General features: G+C 37.6%; 3 protein-coding genes across 6 annotated transcripts in view; all 3 read left to right on the top strand.

Moving 5' to 3' along the window:
- LOC109048485 (terminal uridylyltransferase 4-like) overlaps nucleotides 1-2,903 on the top strand; it is a 52,419-nt gene extending 49,516 nt beyond the window's left edge. For both annotated transcript variants that reach the window (XR_006158287.1, XM_042751399.1), the window contains exons 29-30: nucleotides 540-692; nucleotides 2,374-2,903. Coding sequence is in view for 1 of the 2 variants with exons in the window: in XM_042751399.1 (XP_042607333.1) it covers nucleotides 540-692; nucleotides 2,374-2,456 (236 nt within the window). In the remaining variant the exon portion in view is untranslated. The remainder of the gene's footprint in view (nucleotides 1-539; nucleotides 693-2,373) is intronic.
- A 562-nt stretch (nucleotides 2,904-3,465) lies between these two features.
- Nucleotides 3,466-16,204, top strand: LOC109048486 (cytochrome P450 2J6-like). Of its 3 annotated transcripts, XM_042751403.1 has the most exons (10): nucleotides 3,466-3,709; nucleotides 3,879-4,038; nucleotides 5,725-5,871; nucleotides 6,214-6,374; nucleotides 6,839-7,012; nucleotides 7,410-7,551; nucleotides 8,214-8,401; nucleotides 8,471-8,612; nucleotides 8,691-8,903; nucleotides 16,029-16,204. In XM_042751403.1, exons 1-9 carry the CDS (start codon nucleotides 3,515-3,517, stop codon nucleotides 8,879-8,881), a joined length of 1,500 nt encoding a protein of 499 aa, XP_042607337.1. In that variant the 5' UTR covers nucleotides 3,466-3,514; the 3' UTR covers nucleotides 8,882-8,903; nucleotides 16,029-16,204. The 3 variants fall into 3 exon arrangements, with proteins under 3 accessions (XP_042607337.1, XP_042607336.1, XP_042607338.1); XM_042751402.1 differs by lacking the exon at nucleotides 16,029-16,204 and having other exon boundaries at nucleotides 8,691-9,086; XM_042751404.1 differs by lacking the exon at nucleotides 16,029-16,204 and having other exon boundaries at nucleotides 3,568-3,709; nucleotides 3,817-4,038; nucleotides 8,691-9,086.
- LOC109048236 (cytochrome P450 2B4-like) lies at nucleotides 9,294-16,204 on the top strand. Its single transcript, XM_042751400.1, is given in 9 exon segments — nucleotides 9,294-10,158; nucleotides 10,300-10,459; nucleotides 11,426-11,578; nucleotides 12,398-12,558; nucleotides 12,919-13,092; nucleotides 13,307-13,448; nucleotides 15,327-15,514; nucleotides 15,593-15,734; nucleotides 15,816-16,204. Coding segments are annotated over 9 exon segments (1,506 nt in total). The 5' UTR covers nucleotides 9,294-9,963; the 3' UTR covers nucleotides 16,007-16,204.
- Nucleotides 16,205-16,453: the final 249 nt, after the last annotated feature.

Genomic DNA, 16,453 nt, shown 5'->3' on the forward strand with positions numbered 1-16,453 from the left:
AATTAAGTTATGAATAAGTAATCTAGTTACATAACTGACAAATGAAAACTGATATTATTGGCAAATTTCTTTTATTTTGCACAGTCAGCACAAATTATTCTTAAAAAAAAAACATTTAGTCAAGATAATATTTTAATATTTTATCCTCAAAATCAAAAGGACAACAAACAAGAAGTTGTATTTTGCATTAAGAAAATTCAATAAATATACAAAATTGCAGCTGTTACATAGCAATTGGTTTTACATTAAGAAAAATGTAAACTAGTAAACAGGTAAGTGTCACAGGTGTTTTGGGTTCACCGGGTGACTCCACAGCTGTTAAACTAAACACTGGGAACTGGTTTTACTGGTTTAGAGCTGTTTCACCTATAACCCTTTGAAATCACAGTCTAACAAAACCTTGGTTTTTGAAACTAGTTTAAATAAGGAAAGCTTGTGGTTTCATAATGTTTGTGTGACGGTTTGAAAATCGTGTTTGTTATTTTGCTGTCTGTTAGTTCAGAGCTGTGTGTTCACTGTTCTCTCTCTCTATATCTCAGATCCTAATTTCCCGTCTCAGTTTGGCGGTGTGAGTCAGGGCTCTCGGTCCTGGGATCACAGCAGTGCTGCTCCGTATTCGCTGTCTCCATCCTTCATGCCCTACCGTCTGCCACCCTACCTCCAGCAGCCCAACAAACCCTTCATCTCACAAGGTACCAGTGCTCCTTTATCTCTCTGACATGTTGACACTAAACATTCAAACCTTGTGAATTTATCTGTATTAAGCCCTATTCGGATGGGATTAGTTTTACAGGGGGCCGTTAGAGAAATCTGTGTTTCACAGACGTACTTGGTGATATTAATCCCGTCCGAATCTGCCACGTCTGTGTTTTTCTCACACATCCTCTGTGACAATTCCAGAGCAAATTACCTACTGTTTTTGAGCAAACTCAGTGATCCTCTGAGAAAACTAATCCTGTCCGAATGCGAATGTCTGTGTTTGCCGACGATATTTTATTTCACAATGCGTTTCCTTGTGTGTTTTGGCCAACGTGAATTACCGTAGATGCTCTTACCGTGCGCATGTTTGAAATATTTGCTTCCCGGCAAAGAAATAATAATGATAAAAAAATTAAAATAATAAAATCAAGAGCCAGATCACGTAAACTATTAATACTGGCTATTGTAATATCAGCGTCATGTAAGATTACTCACGTTCATTTCTGCACTCAGTTACATAATGTTTTTAATTACAGATGTACCTTTATGAAAATTAAACATGGGTTTAGCCTACTACATAGCCATTTAGTTTTTAGTATTTATTGTGTAATAATACTAATGGTAACTACAGACACCACACATTAACATGGTTTTGCTATACTAGCCATTTAGTTTTTAGTATTTATTGTGTAATAATACTAATGGTAATCAATCTGAATGACTAACGTTATATGCAATGCACGCATACAGAGCGCGTGATCTGTGACGCCCAGATGCACAAAATAGACCCTCTCACCTCTGTAATAAACACGGAGATGTTAGTCCCGTCCGAATTGGTACATGAAAATCGCAGACGTCATGTGGTAAGAATCGAAACTCAAACGTAGTATAGAAAACTAGTCCCGTCCGAATAGGGCTTTAGACGTGGAAAGTAACAGTGGAATTATCATTTAATGTCAACAATAAAACAAGTTTTTATTTTATTTCATTTTATTGTATTTATTTTTGCTATTTTTACTTTAAGGACAATGGCTTTTAAGTCATTTCAGACCCAGTAAGTCAATTATGTAGTGGCAACAACATTTCTTATAGCAGTAAAAATTAAGAAAAGACCAAAAAAGTAAAACCAACATGATGTCATTTATTTAATTATATGTATTTATTCATGCATGACATTTTGCTTTCTTAAGGAGAAAGGCTTTAGATAGGAAAACCATACCCAAAAGAAAAAAAAAAAATTAATACCCAAATACCCCTAAAAAGTAAAAGGAACCCGGAATTTATTTATTTATTTATGTTAAATGGCAAAATCAAAACCAGCAAGTCAGTTATGTGGTGCCAAAAACATTTCCTACAGCAAACCAAGACATCAGACCAAAAAAAAGAGCCATCCAACATATTATTAAAATTTTTTTTTTTTTTTTTTTTTTTTTTTTTTTTTTTTTTTTATAGGGGAATCCATGCTTAATTGTCTTAATGTCAGAATGCAATATAATTTGAACTATTAAAATAACTATTTGATGTTTTCCATTGACAGGACGTAACACATGCGACATGTTTTCCATTGACATTCAGTTCCCTCTAAATATTCCTCTCTGTGGTTTTTACAGGCCACAAATGCACACACTGATAAATCAGGAAACATATCCACTGATTAGTATGCCTCTCTTGCAGGTTCTGTGGTGGCAAATCAACATTACCCGCTGATTCAACACAGTCGGCATGGCAATCTCAACTACATTCAACAGAAGAAATGAAGAAAGACACTTCACTTTGTAAACCAATGCCCAAGGTCCTTATAGAAAAAAAGACTAACTTTGCATCATTTGGAAATTTTTTAAATGAATTTTATCATTTTTGTACAGTTTTTATGTTTTATTTTCCTTTTATTTCTGTGTGTATCATCACATTGATTTGTGATACAAAATGTCAAATATTTTAATACCCCTATTTTTGGAGGGGTCCGAAAAAGTGTTTTTATTTTATGTGTAAAATAAGGATTTAAAATGTATTCACTTTATTTTTATTGGCTGTATTCCTATTTTGCTTGCATAAGGACAAAGGCTTTAGATAGGAAAATCAAACATAACAACCCAATAAGACAATTATGTAGTGCCAAAAACTATAGCAAACCAAGAAAACACACAAAAAAAGAGCAGAAAAAATAAAGAAAAGACCAAAAAAATAAAGAAAAAGCAAACCAACATGCTTATGTGTTGCCTTTTATATATCTTTTTAAATACTTTTTTATATATTTTTGTTTTTATTGTTTCAAATGCCAGGTATCGCATGACTGTGCAACAATCTGAGCTGAAAGCATTTTCAATGCCTTTTACATGTCACTTTTACATACATTTCCAGACCTCTTGCATAGTTTCATTAATAAAGACAAGGTTAGGGTGTAGAATATCCTTTGGCTGTGTTGAGATTTAATGTTAAAAATTATCATGGTAGTAGAGAGCTTTGAGCTTGTAAGTTATTTATTAAACTTGCACAACTTGTCTTCTGCAGCCTGTTTATTCCTCTTTGCAGTGAGTGGACTTTGCTTAGGTCCATTTATTCATGCTAGTGTGTTTATAAAGGGAAAATGAGTGGTGTGCAGGAGTATGGTTTATTTTATTTATTTTTTTTGTTCTTTGTCTTGATTGGTTAGAACCTTACAGTCTTAGCCAGAATATTTAACATAACTATACAAAAACATGAACAGGCATGTCAAACTCCCACCCCCACTGTGTCCTCCCCCTTTGCCCTGTCTTTATAAAGCTCACAGTCATCTGCTGCTCTTGTGTTTGTCTTGAAACGTGTCTGTCTCAGCATGTGGACGACTATGATGAAGTTAGACCTGGCCTCTGTAGGCATGGCTCTGTTTCTTGGTTTTATTTTTATAGTTTTGTTTGAGATCTTTAGGATTAATTCCTACAGAACTCAAACTCCACCTGGACCCAGACCGCTGCCTTTTGTTGGAACCATACCATATTTTTTAAAGAACCCAATGGAGTTCATAAGATCAGTAAGTCTTTCTTTGAACTTGTTGTATAGGGGCTTTGTTTTTGTGGAAGGTGTCTTATGTTCATCTTTCTCTGTAAAATGGACATGCTATGTTGAATTCATTCACAGGTGAGACGATGTCTAATCCCACCTTAGTTGTATTTAAATGCTGTGAAATCTTCTCTGAGCAGTTATCTCAGTATGGAGAGATGACCACTGTCTATATTGGGAGAAAGCCAGCAGTATTCCTCAATACAGTGGAGATCATGAAGGAAGCCCTGGTCCAAAATGCTTCATCTTTTTCAGGAAGGCCACCTATTCCACTGCTAATCTGGATCACTGAAGGATATGGTCAGTAATACACTGTACTGACAGTGAATTAGAAAATGTTGGTGTTGTAGGATACTTGAACATAAAAATTGTATGTAATTTTTGACTGTACTAAAGCATAAAAAATAATATTTGCAGATAATTAGAAAACATGCTAAGTTCACATACCGGTTTCGCAGAAAAAAAATGCTACAGCTTATTCTAATTTGAAGTATTTGTTCCGTGTCAGAATGTCTGTTTTGTTTTGGTCTGTGATTACGACCATTACCAGCAAACGATACAAACTGGGTCAGAGATCTCAGATTCTACTAAGCTAAAACCAGTTAGCATCCATCTAAAAAGCTCTATGACCAGAGGTACATTAAAACCAGCTTCTTACATGGTTTTTGTAGCTGGATCTGGGCCTTAAGTGATTTGCTGGTCTGTGTGCTAATGCCAGTCAATATTACATGGTTTTTGTAGCTGGATCTGGGCCTTAAGTGATTTGCTGGTCTGTGTGCTAATGCCAGTCAATAATGCCAAGGTCAACCATCTTTTTTTAGTCCATTTTGGTCAAGATTTTAGGCTGGTAGATCTGTGAATTTAAGTTGTTTAAAGGGGTCATATGATGTTGCTAAAAAAAACATTATTTTTTGTATTTGGTGTAATGAAATGTGTTTGTGGTTTAAGGTTCAAAAAATATTATTTTACACACAATGTACATTATTGTTTCTCCTCTTTGCCCCGCCTTCTGAAACGCATCGATTTTTAAAAGGCTCGTCGCTCTGAAAAGCGAGGTGTGCTCTGATTGGCCAGCTATCCAATGCATTGTGATTGGCTTATCTAAAATCTAAAGTTGCAACTGTATTATTTAATGAACTAAGACTTTTTTTAAAAAATTTTAACAAAGATTAATAATGTCTGTAGCAAATGTAGCTATTGCTCATGGTTAACGGTTAACTAATGAGGTCTTATTGTGAAGTGATACCTATGGGTCTTTATAGTTCTTTTGCACTTAAATCTGTGTAAAACTTTAAACTTTATTTTTCTGTATTGCTTTATTGTATTTAAATGTTCAGTTATTTTTGTTATAAGAAAAAAGTTATTTAACCTGTTATAGTGTATTATGACCACCTTTTTTAAAACTAAATTGCAATACCGTGATAATCTGTATACCGTGATAAAAGCAGGAGCAATTAATCGCAACAGGAAAATTTGATACCAGCATATCCCTAGCGCAAAGTTGATGTAGTTACTCAGCGACCAGCACGGATCAGCTCTAGGCATGATGAAGTGGATATCGTGCTCTTTTGGAAGGCCAAACAAAGTAGTTTCGCTTTCACAGTGAAACACACAGCTTCTCCACATAATGGCGCCGGCGGAAATAGAGAGAATAAAAGGGATGCATTCTTTCTTTGCATGAACATTTAGGCGGTGTTTTGCAAATCTTCCCACATAGTGACGTAGAGATGTGGGGGCGTTTAAACAAGCCATTTTTGGGGGGCTTGGCAGAGTCTTCATTTGATAAAGAATATCTGTTTGGATTAGAGACTTTGTCTTTGCCACTTTACAGGTCTTCTTTATTCACCAAGAGCTTGTAACACTCCAAAGAGAAAGGAAAAATTTAAATCGCATCATATGACCCCTTTAATCGTCTTTCTTTGTTCAAGTTGTCTGTGTATTTTTTTTTTTAAGTATCTCTAAAGGTCTGTTCTCTCTCTCTGTAAGGTATCATAATGGCCGCATTCTCTTGGAAGCAGCAGAGACGGTTTGCTCTGCACACGCTCAGGAACTTTGGCCTGGGGAAGAAGTCTGTGGAGGAACGTGTGACAGAGGAAAGCAGTTACCTGGTTCCTGAAATGCTCAAATTGGAAGGTTATTGAGAATTTCAGTCTCTGTTTGAACTTTTTCCAAGTTCAGAGGTGCTGTAGACTCTCAATCATGTGCCACCTTGTCCTGTTGAGTCAAGAGTTAAAAACAAACTTTAAACATGCTGCTTCGCGCAAGCATGTGGACGTATATTGGACAAAACATTTCAAGTACATTTATTTGTTGTTGTTGCTGGGGTGGTCACAATCCTCAGTATTTTGGTTAGCTTCAAGTGTAATTAAACCAGATTTGTTGTTATAGCTTTTTAAATTAATTTACTTGGCAAGATTCTATTTAAAGTATTAAAATGGTGCTTGCCAGAGACTAAAACATGGTTTTCTTTCTTAGGCAAGCCGTTCGACCCCCAACATGCAATACAGAATGCCGTGTCTAATATTATCTGTTCAATTGTGTTTGGGGATCGTTTCGACTATGATAACAAGCGCTTCAAATACCTTCTGGAAATCTTGAAGGAGAATATCATTCAGGCAGGATCCCTTGTTGGACAGGTATGAACAAGTCCCTAGCTTTGCTATGTCCTTTTATCCAGATGGATCAGGAGGTGGATCTTGTTTCATTGGGTGCGTTTCCATAGGTTGTCAATGCATTGCATTGTTAAACTCTACTAAACTTTACCAGAGGTGACTCATGCTATGTCAAATTCTCAACTTCTCTTAACTCTTGTATTTGTTTGTCAAAACCACCAAGGAATATGTGGTGGTCCAATAAAGCTGTAGGTAACAATGGAAACTACTTGACTGGGGAAGTCCAGTCCTGCTTGCAGAGTTTAGCTCAACTCCTCTTAACCTCACTTGGAAAAAACTAATCAATGTCTTTAGGATTATTAGAAACTAAGCAGGTGTTTGGGTACAGGTTGGAACATAAAACTGCAGGAAGGTGGTGCTCCAGTAGCAGGACTGGAGACTTCTGTCGTTGATGCAGCATAGTTATGCAAAGCCTTTTTCTTTTCCAGGTATTTAACTTGCTTCCCATCATCAAACATTTCCCAGGGCCACACCAGAAAATTTATCAGAATGCAGAAGAGTTGAAAGAGTTCATCAGGAAAGCAGTCAAAACACACAGAGAAAATCTGGATCCAGACAGTACACGGGACTTTATTGATGCCTACCTTCTAGAGATGGAGAAAGTGAGATCATCATGGACAACCGCTCTAGAAACAGTATTATGCACTATTTGATAGTTGGTGGGAGCTTCATTCCCAATTTTATCCCAGATCAGTTGATTGGAATTTTGTTACAGGACCAATGGTATTTTACAAGGTGAAATCACAGTAAGCAGTAAGGAAACTAAATATGGTTGGTTAAACTGAAATGTTTTTCATCATGAACAACTGCTATGAAAACCTGCATAATCCATTATTTGATGGTAGTTAGTGGGAGCTTCATTCCCAATCCCAACCCTGAGTGGTTGACAGGAATTTTGTTTCAGGACTAACAATATTCTAGCGGTGAAATCATGGTAAGCTGCTAGGGAACTAAATAGGCTTGGATAAACTGAAATGCTTTCTGTTTGCCTTTGAGCAGCAAAAGTCCGACAAGGACTCAACATTTCACGAAGATAACATGGTAATGTCAGTAGCTGACCTGTTTCTGGCTGGAACCGACACCACAGCGACCACCATCAGATGGGGGCTCATCTACTTGACTCAAGACCCAGATGTACAAGGTACTTGTAGCTTAAACAGTAGTCATGGTGCCTGTACTGATGAGTACCACTAGGGGGGCACTTATGTTTTGAGTAATGCAAGGCAGATGTGCAAGCGAATAAAAACTATGCTGATAGCATGTGAAACTGTGTTCCTGTGTAAAAGATGAATGAAACACTGCCTGCAATGCCCAAATTGATTCCTTGGGAATTCATGAACTGATAGAGTTATATCTTGCATGGTTTGGAAGTCACTTTGTTTCACATATCAATCATTACAAAGCTGTAGCATGCAAGCTGTGCATTTCTTCCAGTGGCTTACTTGTGTGACGTGACATGTGGCCAAGTATGGTGACCCATACTCGGACTTAGTGCTCTGCATTTATCCAATCCAAAGTGCACACACACCATGAACACACACCCGGAGCAGTGGGCAGCCATTTTTTTGCTGCTCACCCGGAGAGCAGTTGGGGGTTCGGTCAAGGGCACCTCAGTCGTTGTATTGAAGGTGGGAGAGAGCGCTGTACATTCACTCATCCCACCAACAATCCCTGCCGGGACGAGACTCGAACCCGCAACCTTTGGGTTACTGTCCCACTCTCTAACCATTAGGCCACAACTTGTACTAGAACTAGTATCCTAACATTGAAAAACATACACCATCCGCTTTCATTTCATTACAGAGCGATGTCATGAGGAGATTGTTCGGGTGCTGGGTTACGACCGCTTACCCAGCATGGATGACCGTGATGAACTACCATACACATATGCGACTATTCACGAGATTCAGCGCTGTGCCAACATCGTACCCTCTGGCTTGTTTCATGAAACGACTCAGCCCACAAAACTACGAGGATATGACATTCCAAAGGTAATGAATAGAGCATAGCTGTGTTGTTTCTTGATTGAAATTGTTTTGCAAAATTTTTTTTTTTTCTAGGGCACTGTGATATTTACCAACTTAACAGCAATTTTAACGGATAAGGAGCACTGGAAGTATCCAGACACCTTTAACCCTGAGAATTTTTTAGATGATAATGGACATTTCTTCAAACCAGACTCTTTCCTCCCTTTCTCCATGGGTGAGTCACCTTTGACTATAACTTCAGTAGACAAAAACCAAACACTGCATTTATACGTGTTTTATCTCCATTTATCAGGTCCGAGGGTCTGTCTCGGTGAGACCCTAGCTAAGACGGAGCTCTTTCTCTTCGTCACTTCTCTCTTACAGCGGATTCGTTTCTCCTGGCCACCTGGTGTGAAGTGGCCAGACATGAATGGGATTGTCAGTGTTGTCCGCTCTCCTGAGCCATTCAACATTATCTGCCACAGCAGAGGATCCACAGAGTGACTATCAGTACTCTTTCCAACATTTACACAAGTTTTCAAAGTTTCCATCTGTTTTTAGACATAGCTCTCCTTCTTGATGTTAATAGTTTTAACCTGAAGGTATTATATTCTAGGTTATGGTTTTAGTTATGGTTTCGAAAAAGGATACTCTACCTATTTGTTGTAAAGTATATCAGCTATCACAATAAATTACTTAAGTGCTGTAATACCACTGTAACAGTGAAGCTTTTTTCCTCTCATGATGTATTTTTTCATGTGACTACTTATATTGCAACATACAGGCCTGTACAGATGTAAACCAGATTTAAATCTTGCAGGTATGGCTTATATGTTCATGCAACATTGTACTATATGCACTTAATGTATATATCCTCAATCCCTCATATTAGTGGATAAAACACAAGTAATTTAAAATCACAGTTTTCATTTAATATAGCATATCAAATGGGGAAGTGCCATCAGATCCCGAAGTGCTTTCTTCAGCTTCATCATGGCAGTGCTTGGTTCTGAGAATGAATGGACAAATGGATAGATAATATAATATAAAAAAAAGAAAAATGGTTACTACACATGTAGCACACTATGCAGAACTCTATGCAGGACATGCTTTACCTTTGCTCATAATGTCACTGTGACCTTTACATCCCTTTCCAGACCTCTTACATAATGCTATTAATAAACACAAGATTAGGGTTTAGAATATCCATTGGCTGTGATGAGATTTAGTGTCAACAATGCATATCATGGCAGTAGAGATCTTTGAGCTAGTCAATTATTTACTAAACTTGCACAACTTGACTTCGTTCACCGCAGTAAGTGAACATCACTTGGAACAGTTTATTCATGGTAGTGTGTTTATAAACGGAAAATGATTGTTGTGCTGAAGTATGATCTTTTTTTGTTCTTTTATGTCTTTAATGTTTAGAACCTTGCAGCCTAAGCAGTAAAAACTAGCATAACTATACAAAACATTACGTAATATTAAACTCTCATCCCCACTGTCTCCTCCTCATCTTGCTCAGTGTTTATAATGCTCGTGGTTGCCTGTTGCCTTTGTGTTTGTCTTGGAATGAATCTGTCATCATGTGGACGACTTTCATGAAGTTAGATCTGGCATCTGTATGCCTGCCGGTCTTTCTAGGTTTGATCTCTCTAGTTCTGTTTGAGATCTTTAGGATTAATTCCTGCAGAGCTCAAACTCCACCTGGTCCCAGACCGCTGCCTTTTGTGGGAACCATACCATATTTTTTAAAGAACCCAATGAAGTTCATAAGATCGGTGAGTGTTTGCTTTGAGTATAGAGGCTTTGATTTTGCTAAAAGGTGTCTTATGTTCACCTTACTCTGTAAAATGTACGTTGACTTAATTCACTAAGCCACTTTAGTTGTTTTGAAGTGCTGTGAAATCTTTTCTAAACAGTTATGCCAGTATGGAGAGATGGCAACTATCTTTGTTGGAAGAAAGTCAGCAATATTCCTCAATACAATTGAAATTGCGAAGGAAGCCCTGGTCCAAAATGCTTCATCTTTTTCAGGAAGGCCACCTATTCCACTGCTAATCTGGATCACTGAAGGATATGGTCAGTAATATGTTGTTCTGAAAATGAATTGGTGTTGTGGGGTATATTAGTACATCCAAATTTCAGTCAAATAGAAAAAGCTAAATAATTGCAAGATTCTTGATAGTTGCTGTAACTAAATGCATCTCCATTATCAAGTAGATACAGTTGAAAAACTTGTTTTTGAAGATCAGGATAAATTTAACCTGTTAACCCAGGCACTGAACTCTCTTTGTTTGCATGTGTCAACATTTACGTATAGATTAAATGAAACGGGACAAAATTAATCTTAACAAACTATATATCATTATAAAGAGCTAAGCCTCAAACATCGACGACAGATCACTGTTTTTTTTCAATGGAAAGCTTATAAAGAATCTATTTGCTAAATTTGTGTAAGCAGTACTATTATTAAGTGTAATAGGCCTGTTAATTTAATAATAAAAGTAACCGAATAATAATAACCAGAATGTAACAGGCCTACATAAATTGGAAATTGCAGATACTTTTAAAAATGACAATATTTAATGCTTTTGATAATATCTCTGGCTATGGTCCATACATAATGATCATCTTTCAATGCACCCCATCGACTTATCAAGGGGCCACCCAACATGCGAGGCCCCCTGCATGCCCGTCCGCTACGCCACTGTGCTGGAACTAAAAGCAGCTTCTTGCATGGATTTTTTATTATCTGGTGGAAAATGGTCTTGATCACTTGAGCAAACAGCCAGTGAAGCTGGAGTTTTGATCTTGATGTCTTCTAAACCTTACAGTACCACGTAAATGTGGTCTTGGTCTGGATTGAGCCTCAAGTAGTAGCTATACTGCAACTCTAAATCTAAGATTTTTCCAGCCAATGGGGCCCAGGTCAACTTGGTAGATCTGGGTAATCACAATGTTTAGGGCTATGCATCCATTTAAGTTGTCTTTGTTCAGCTGTCTGTGAATATCCTGTTAACTCTGAAGGTCTGTTCTCTCTCTGAGGTATTGCAATGGCCACATTTGGTCACTCCTGGAGGCAGCAGAGACGGTTTGCTCTGCACACGCTAAGGAACTTTGGCCTGGGGAAAAAGTCTGTGGAGGAACGTGTGACAGAGGAAAGCAGTTACCTGGTTCCTGAAATGCTCAAATTGGAAGGTTAAGAATTTTGGTTTGTTTTCATTGCTTTGAGGTGCTGTAGACTCTCAATCTTGTACCACCTCATCCTGTTGAGTCAGAGTTAGAAACAAACTTCAAACATGCTACTTCACGCAAGCATGTGAACGTAATTATTGGACAAAACATTTCATATATTAATTCTGAGGTGGGTAGAGTATCCAAAACTGTATTCTCTTTTATATATATATATATATATATATATATATATATATATATATATATATTTATAATCTCTTAAGCTTTCTACACTGCAAAACCAAAGCTATATAAAGAAAGCGAGCAAAGAATACTGAAGTGATCTAATGCAAGTTATGCACCTTAATAAAAACTCGTTTATAATCTCTTAAGCTTTCTACACTGCAAAATCAACGCTTGCATCTTTTCTTCATTTCATTGCTTTTGATGAGAGAATTTGCGCTCATTTGAACAACTCAAATCAATCAAAACGCCAAATCAGAAACGTGTGTGATTGGTAAGGCTGCAAACTGCGTGCAAAATTAAATCTGATGCAATGTAAGCAAACCTACTGTAAATTAAATGTCACAGTCGACACATTTAATACATTTAATCATGACAGTCCTAATTGGAGTAAATGTAGTTTGTTACTACCCACCCCTGTATGCATTATTGCTGCGCAGGATTTAGGTTGGCTTCAAATGCCATTAAACAAAATTAGTTTTTATTTAAAAAAAAAAAAAACTACTTGTAATGTCCATTTAAATTCATTTACTTGTCAAGATTCTCTTTAGAGTATTAAAACGGTGCTTGCCAGAAACTAACATATGTTTTTTGTTGAAGGCAAGCCGTTTGACCCCCAACATGCCATATAGAACGCCGTAGCCAACATTATCTGTTCCGTTGTGTTTGGGGATCGTTTCGACTATGATAACAAGAGCTTCGCATACCTTCTGGAAATCGTGAAGGAGAACATTATTCAGGCAGGGTCACTTACTGGACAGGTATGAATAAGTACTAAATATGTTTTTAGCTTACGACTATCCTAGTATCCAGCTGGATTTAGGAGGTCAGTCTTGTGCATCGTCTGCTTTCCTGTAGGTTGTCAACACATTAAGTTAAATTCTACTAAACTGGGATGTCCAGTCTGCTCCTGGAGGTCCACCTTCCTAAAGAGTTTAACTCAAACTCTTAAACTCACTTGAAAAGGCTAGTCAGTGTCTTCATTATTATAAGAAACTAGGCAGGTGTTTTGGAGCTGGTTGAAGCTAAACTCTGCAGGAAGGTGGTGCTCCAGGAGCAGGACTGGAGACTCCTGCAGTTGATGCAGAACAGTAGTTATATCTAGCCATTTTCTTTTCCAGGTGTTTGACTTGCTTCCCATCATCAAACATTTTCCAGGGCCACACCAGAAAATTTATCAGAACGCAGAAGAGTTGAAAGCTTTCATCAAGGAAGCAGTCAAAACACACAGAGAAACTCTGGATCCAGACAGTCCACGGGACTTTATTGATGCCTACCTGCTAGAGATCGAGAAAGTGAGATCATCATGACCAATATTATCCACTCTTTGGTGGTAGTTAGTGGGAGTTTAATTCCTAGAGTGGTAGGGTTATAACCCTGAGTGGTTGACAGAAATTTTGTTGCAGGACCAACAATATTCCAGGGGTGAATTCACAGTAAGCTGCTAAGGAACTAGATATGTTTGGTTAAACTGAAATGCAATTTTTATTTTTTTTTTTCTTGGAGCAGCAAAAGTCCAACGAGGACTCAACATTTCATGAGGATAACATGGTAATGTCAGTATCTGACCTTTTCCTGGCTGGAACCGACACCACATCGACCACCATCAGATGGGGCCTCATCTTCTTGACTCAAAACCCAGATGTACAAGGTATTATTTAGGCTTAAGAATTTCAACATTCTGTATCTTAAACAGTAGAGCATCATACTAAGAAAAATGCTAATTTGATTGAATTAATTCCCCAGGAATGCATAAACTGATAATGTATATTCTGTAAGCTACTTAGTATGCTGCCAAGAAAATGTAGTTATAAAGTTAAGATGATAAAGTGCTCTGTTCTTTTGCATACAGTTCTAGGTTTAGTCTCACCTTAGTAAGAGTTGTCTTCTATCGAAGCTTTGTGTAAGAACTAAAGGCTGACATTTTTTTGGGAATCCCGCTGGTCACGGGAATAGGAAACAAAATCACTATTAATCACGTGATTGGAATGGGACAGGAAAAAATGTCAGCGGGAGTGGGCGGGACCAGGAATTGTAATAACAGTATGATACCCAACTTTATACACAAATATACCTTTTATATAAATAAACTATAAACTGTATATTTTAATTCTGAACTCAATTCTAGTTGGCCTGTCTCTTTATGCTCTCCTCCTGTTTGCTTTGGTGTGGCTGGTTAAGTGAATGGCGTACGCAGTCCATGACGGACTTATCCTTAACGGCTGGTCTATGTGGTACATTGGGCAGGACATCCAAAAGTCTACCTATCATTCATTGACCTCAAATATAGCTTTTCATCTGAAAGATATATGTAGTAAAAACTTTACATGGCCGCTCAATCTAATGTTAACCAACAGAAATGTGCGCTGTTGAAGTGTGTGTGGAAGCTGAACAGCAGCGCGCTCACAGAAGGACAGATAGAGGCACCAGTGCGCTCACTTGCTCTTAAAATACTCTGTAATTTTTGGTAATACAGATAAAAGTAATACATCTTTTGAATCTGGGAAGAGTCTACGTTTATTTGTGTTCACTCAGAATGACAACGAAATGTTGAGTTTCTATAAAATAATTCAAGCAAACAGGATGCGCTTTCTGCCGTCTCAGCCTGTGAACTTGAGCGAGAAACTTCGAAACTCTGTGTATGAAAAAAAATCTATAGAGAGTAAAATGTCTACTTTCAAAAGGAAACGTGTGCTAGCATGGATGATTTACATGAAATTTAATGTGTGCAATGCACACTGTGCATTGTTTAAGATGGCTTTCAGTTCAATAAATTAACAAAAAACTACATTTAGGATTTTAATTCAACTAAAGTGGGCATGCTGTGATCTGTAGGCTACTGTATTTTATTTTATTAATTTTTTTGTACTGTAGGCCTAACTGACAGATTCCGGCCAAAAAAAAAACAAACAAAAAAAACACACAACATGGGTGTGCGAGGGAATGGGAGTCATTCTTCCGGGATTGGGATGGGACGGGATTGTCCCCCAATTTTTTTTTTTTTTTTTGTGAGATTGGGATGGGAAGGGATTTTTATTTATTTATTTTTTATTAGATTTTTTCGGGAGTGGGACGGGAAAGGTTTGAAAATCCACTCCTGTGTCACCCTCTAGTAAGAACTGACCAAATTGTATCCTTTATTCACTAAAAATCCCCTTCTCCACCGCTCTTAAATCTAATTTGTACAATATTTCCACATATCCATGTAACTATTGATTTTAAGATGCACAACCAGTGACATTTGGTCTTGACGTCAAACCTGGAATGACATGTCTTGAATATGCCCATATGCATATATTAAAAGTTGCCAGTAAATGGCTCTCCTGCTGGTCTTTAATAGTCTGGAGTTTTCTTTACTATAACTGTGGGGTATTCTGTGCGCAGTTGGATGGTTGGAACTTAGTCGGCCTAATTCTTCGGTTATTATTATTTTGTACAATAATATTCCCTTTTCATTCCCTGCAACTACTGTTCAGTGGCTTACTTACCTTGGAATAACATTTACTCATCAGCTTTCTTTTCATTACAGAACGATGTCACAAGGAGATTGTTGGAGTGCTGGGTTATGACCGCTTGCCCAGCATGGAAGACCGTGACAAACTACCATACACATATGCCACTGTTCATGAGATTCAACGCTATGGCAACATTGTACCCTTTGGCGTTTTTCATGAAACAACTCAGACCACAAAACTACGAGGATACGACATTCCTAAGGTAATGAATGGAGCATTACCATTACTGTGTTGTGATTCTTCATTGAAATTGTTTTTCTAACACATTTTGTCTTTTTAGGGCACCACGGTATTTACTAACTTAACAGCAATTTTAAGTGATAAAGACCATTGGAAGTATCCAGACACCTTTAACCCAGAGAATTTCTTAGATGATAATGGAAATTTCTTCAAACCAGAGTCTTTCCTCCCTTTCTCCTTGGGTGAGTCACCTTTGACTATGACTTAAGTAGACAAAAACCAAACACTGCATTTATACGATTGTGTTTTATCCCATTTATCAGGTCCGAGGGTCTGTCTCGGTGAGACCCTAGCAAAGACGGAGCTCTTTCTCTTCGTCACTTCTCTCTTACAGCGGATTCGTTTCTCCTGGCCACCTGGTGTGAAGTGGCCAGACATGAATGGGATTGTCAGTGTGGTCCGCTCTCCTGAGCCATTCGACATCATCTGCCACAGCAGAGGATCCACAGAGTGACCATCAGTACTCTTTCCAACATTTACACGAGTTTCACTAGCTGTTTTAACACAACTCAATGGTAATAGTTTTTTTTTGCCCAATGAAATTATATTTTAGTTTAATAGTTATGGTTTAGAAAAAGTGACACACATGCTGTACTGATTGTAAAATACAGACTCTGACATCACAATAAATTACTTCAGTGTTGTAATACCACTGCAACAGTGTAAAGTTTTTTTTTTTTCTTTCTCTTATGATGTAATAGCTATTATTACAGACAGGCCTGTACAGGTCTAAACTAGATGTATATCTTGTCGGTATGGTTCATACTCACGTGGAGCCACAACACGCCCTGTTCGTGTGAATATTTGAAATTGTAAAACTGGTTGAGTTAATACATTATGTACATAATTGTATGCATTTCATGTATATGCCTGAAAATCAATTAAGTTGACAAAACACACA

The sequence above is a fragment of the Cyprinus carpio genome, chromosome B23 (genome assembly GCF_018340385.1).
Source record: "Cyprinus carpio isolate SPL01 chromosome B23, ASM1834038v1, whole genome shotgun sequence".
Taxonomy (NCBI): Eukaryota; Metazoa; Chordata; class Actinopteri; order Cypriniformes; family Cyprinidae; genus Cyprinus; species Cyprinus carpio.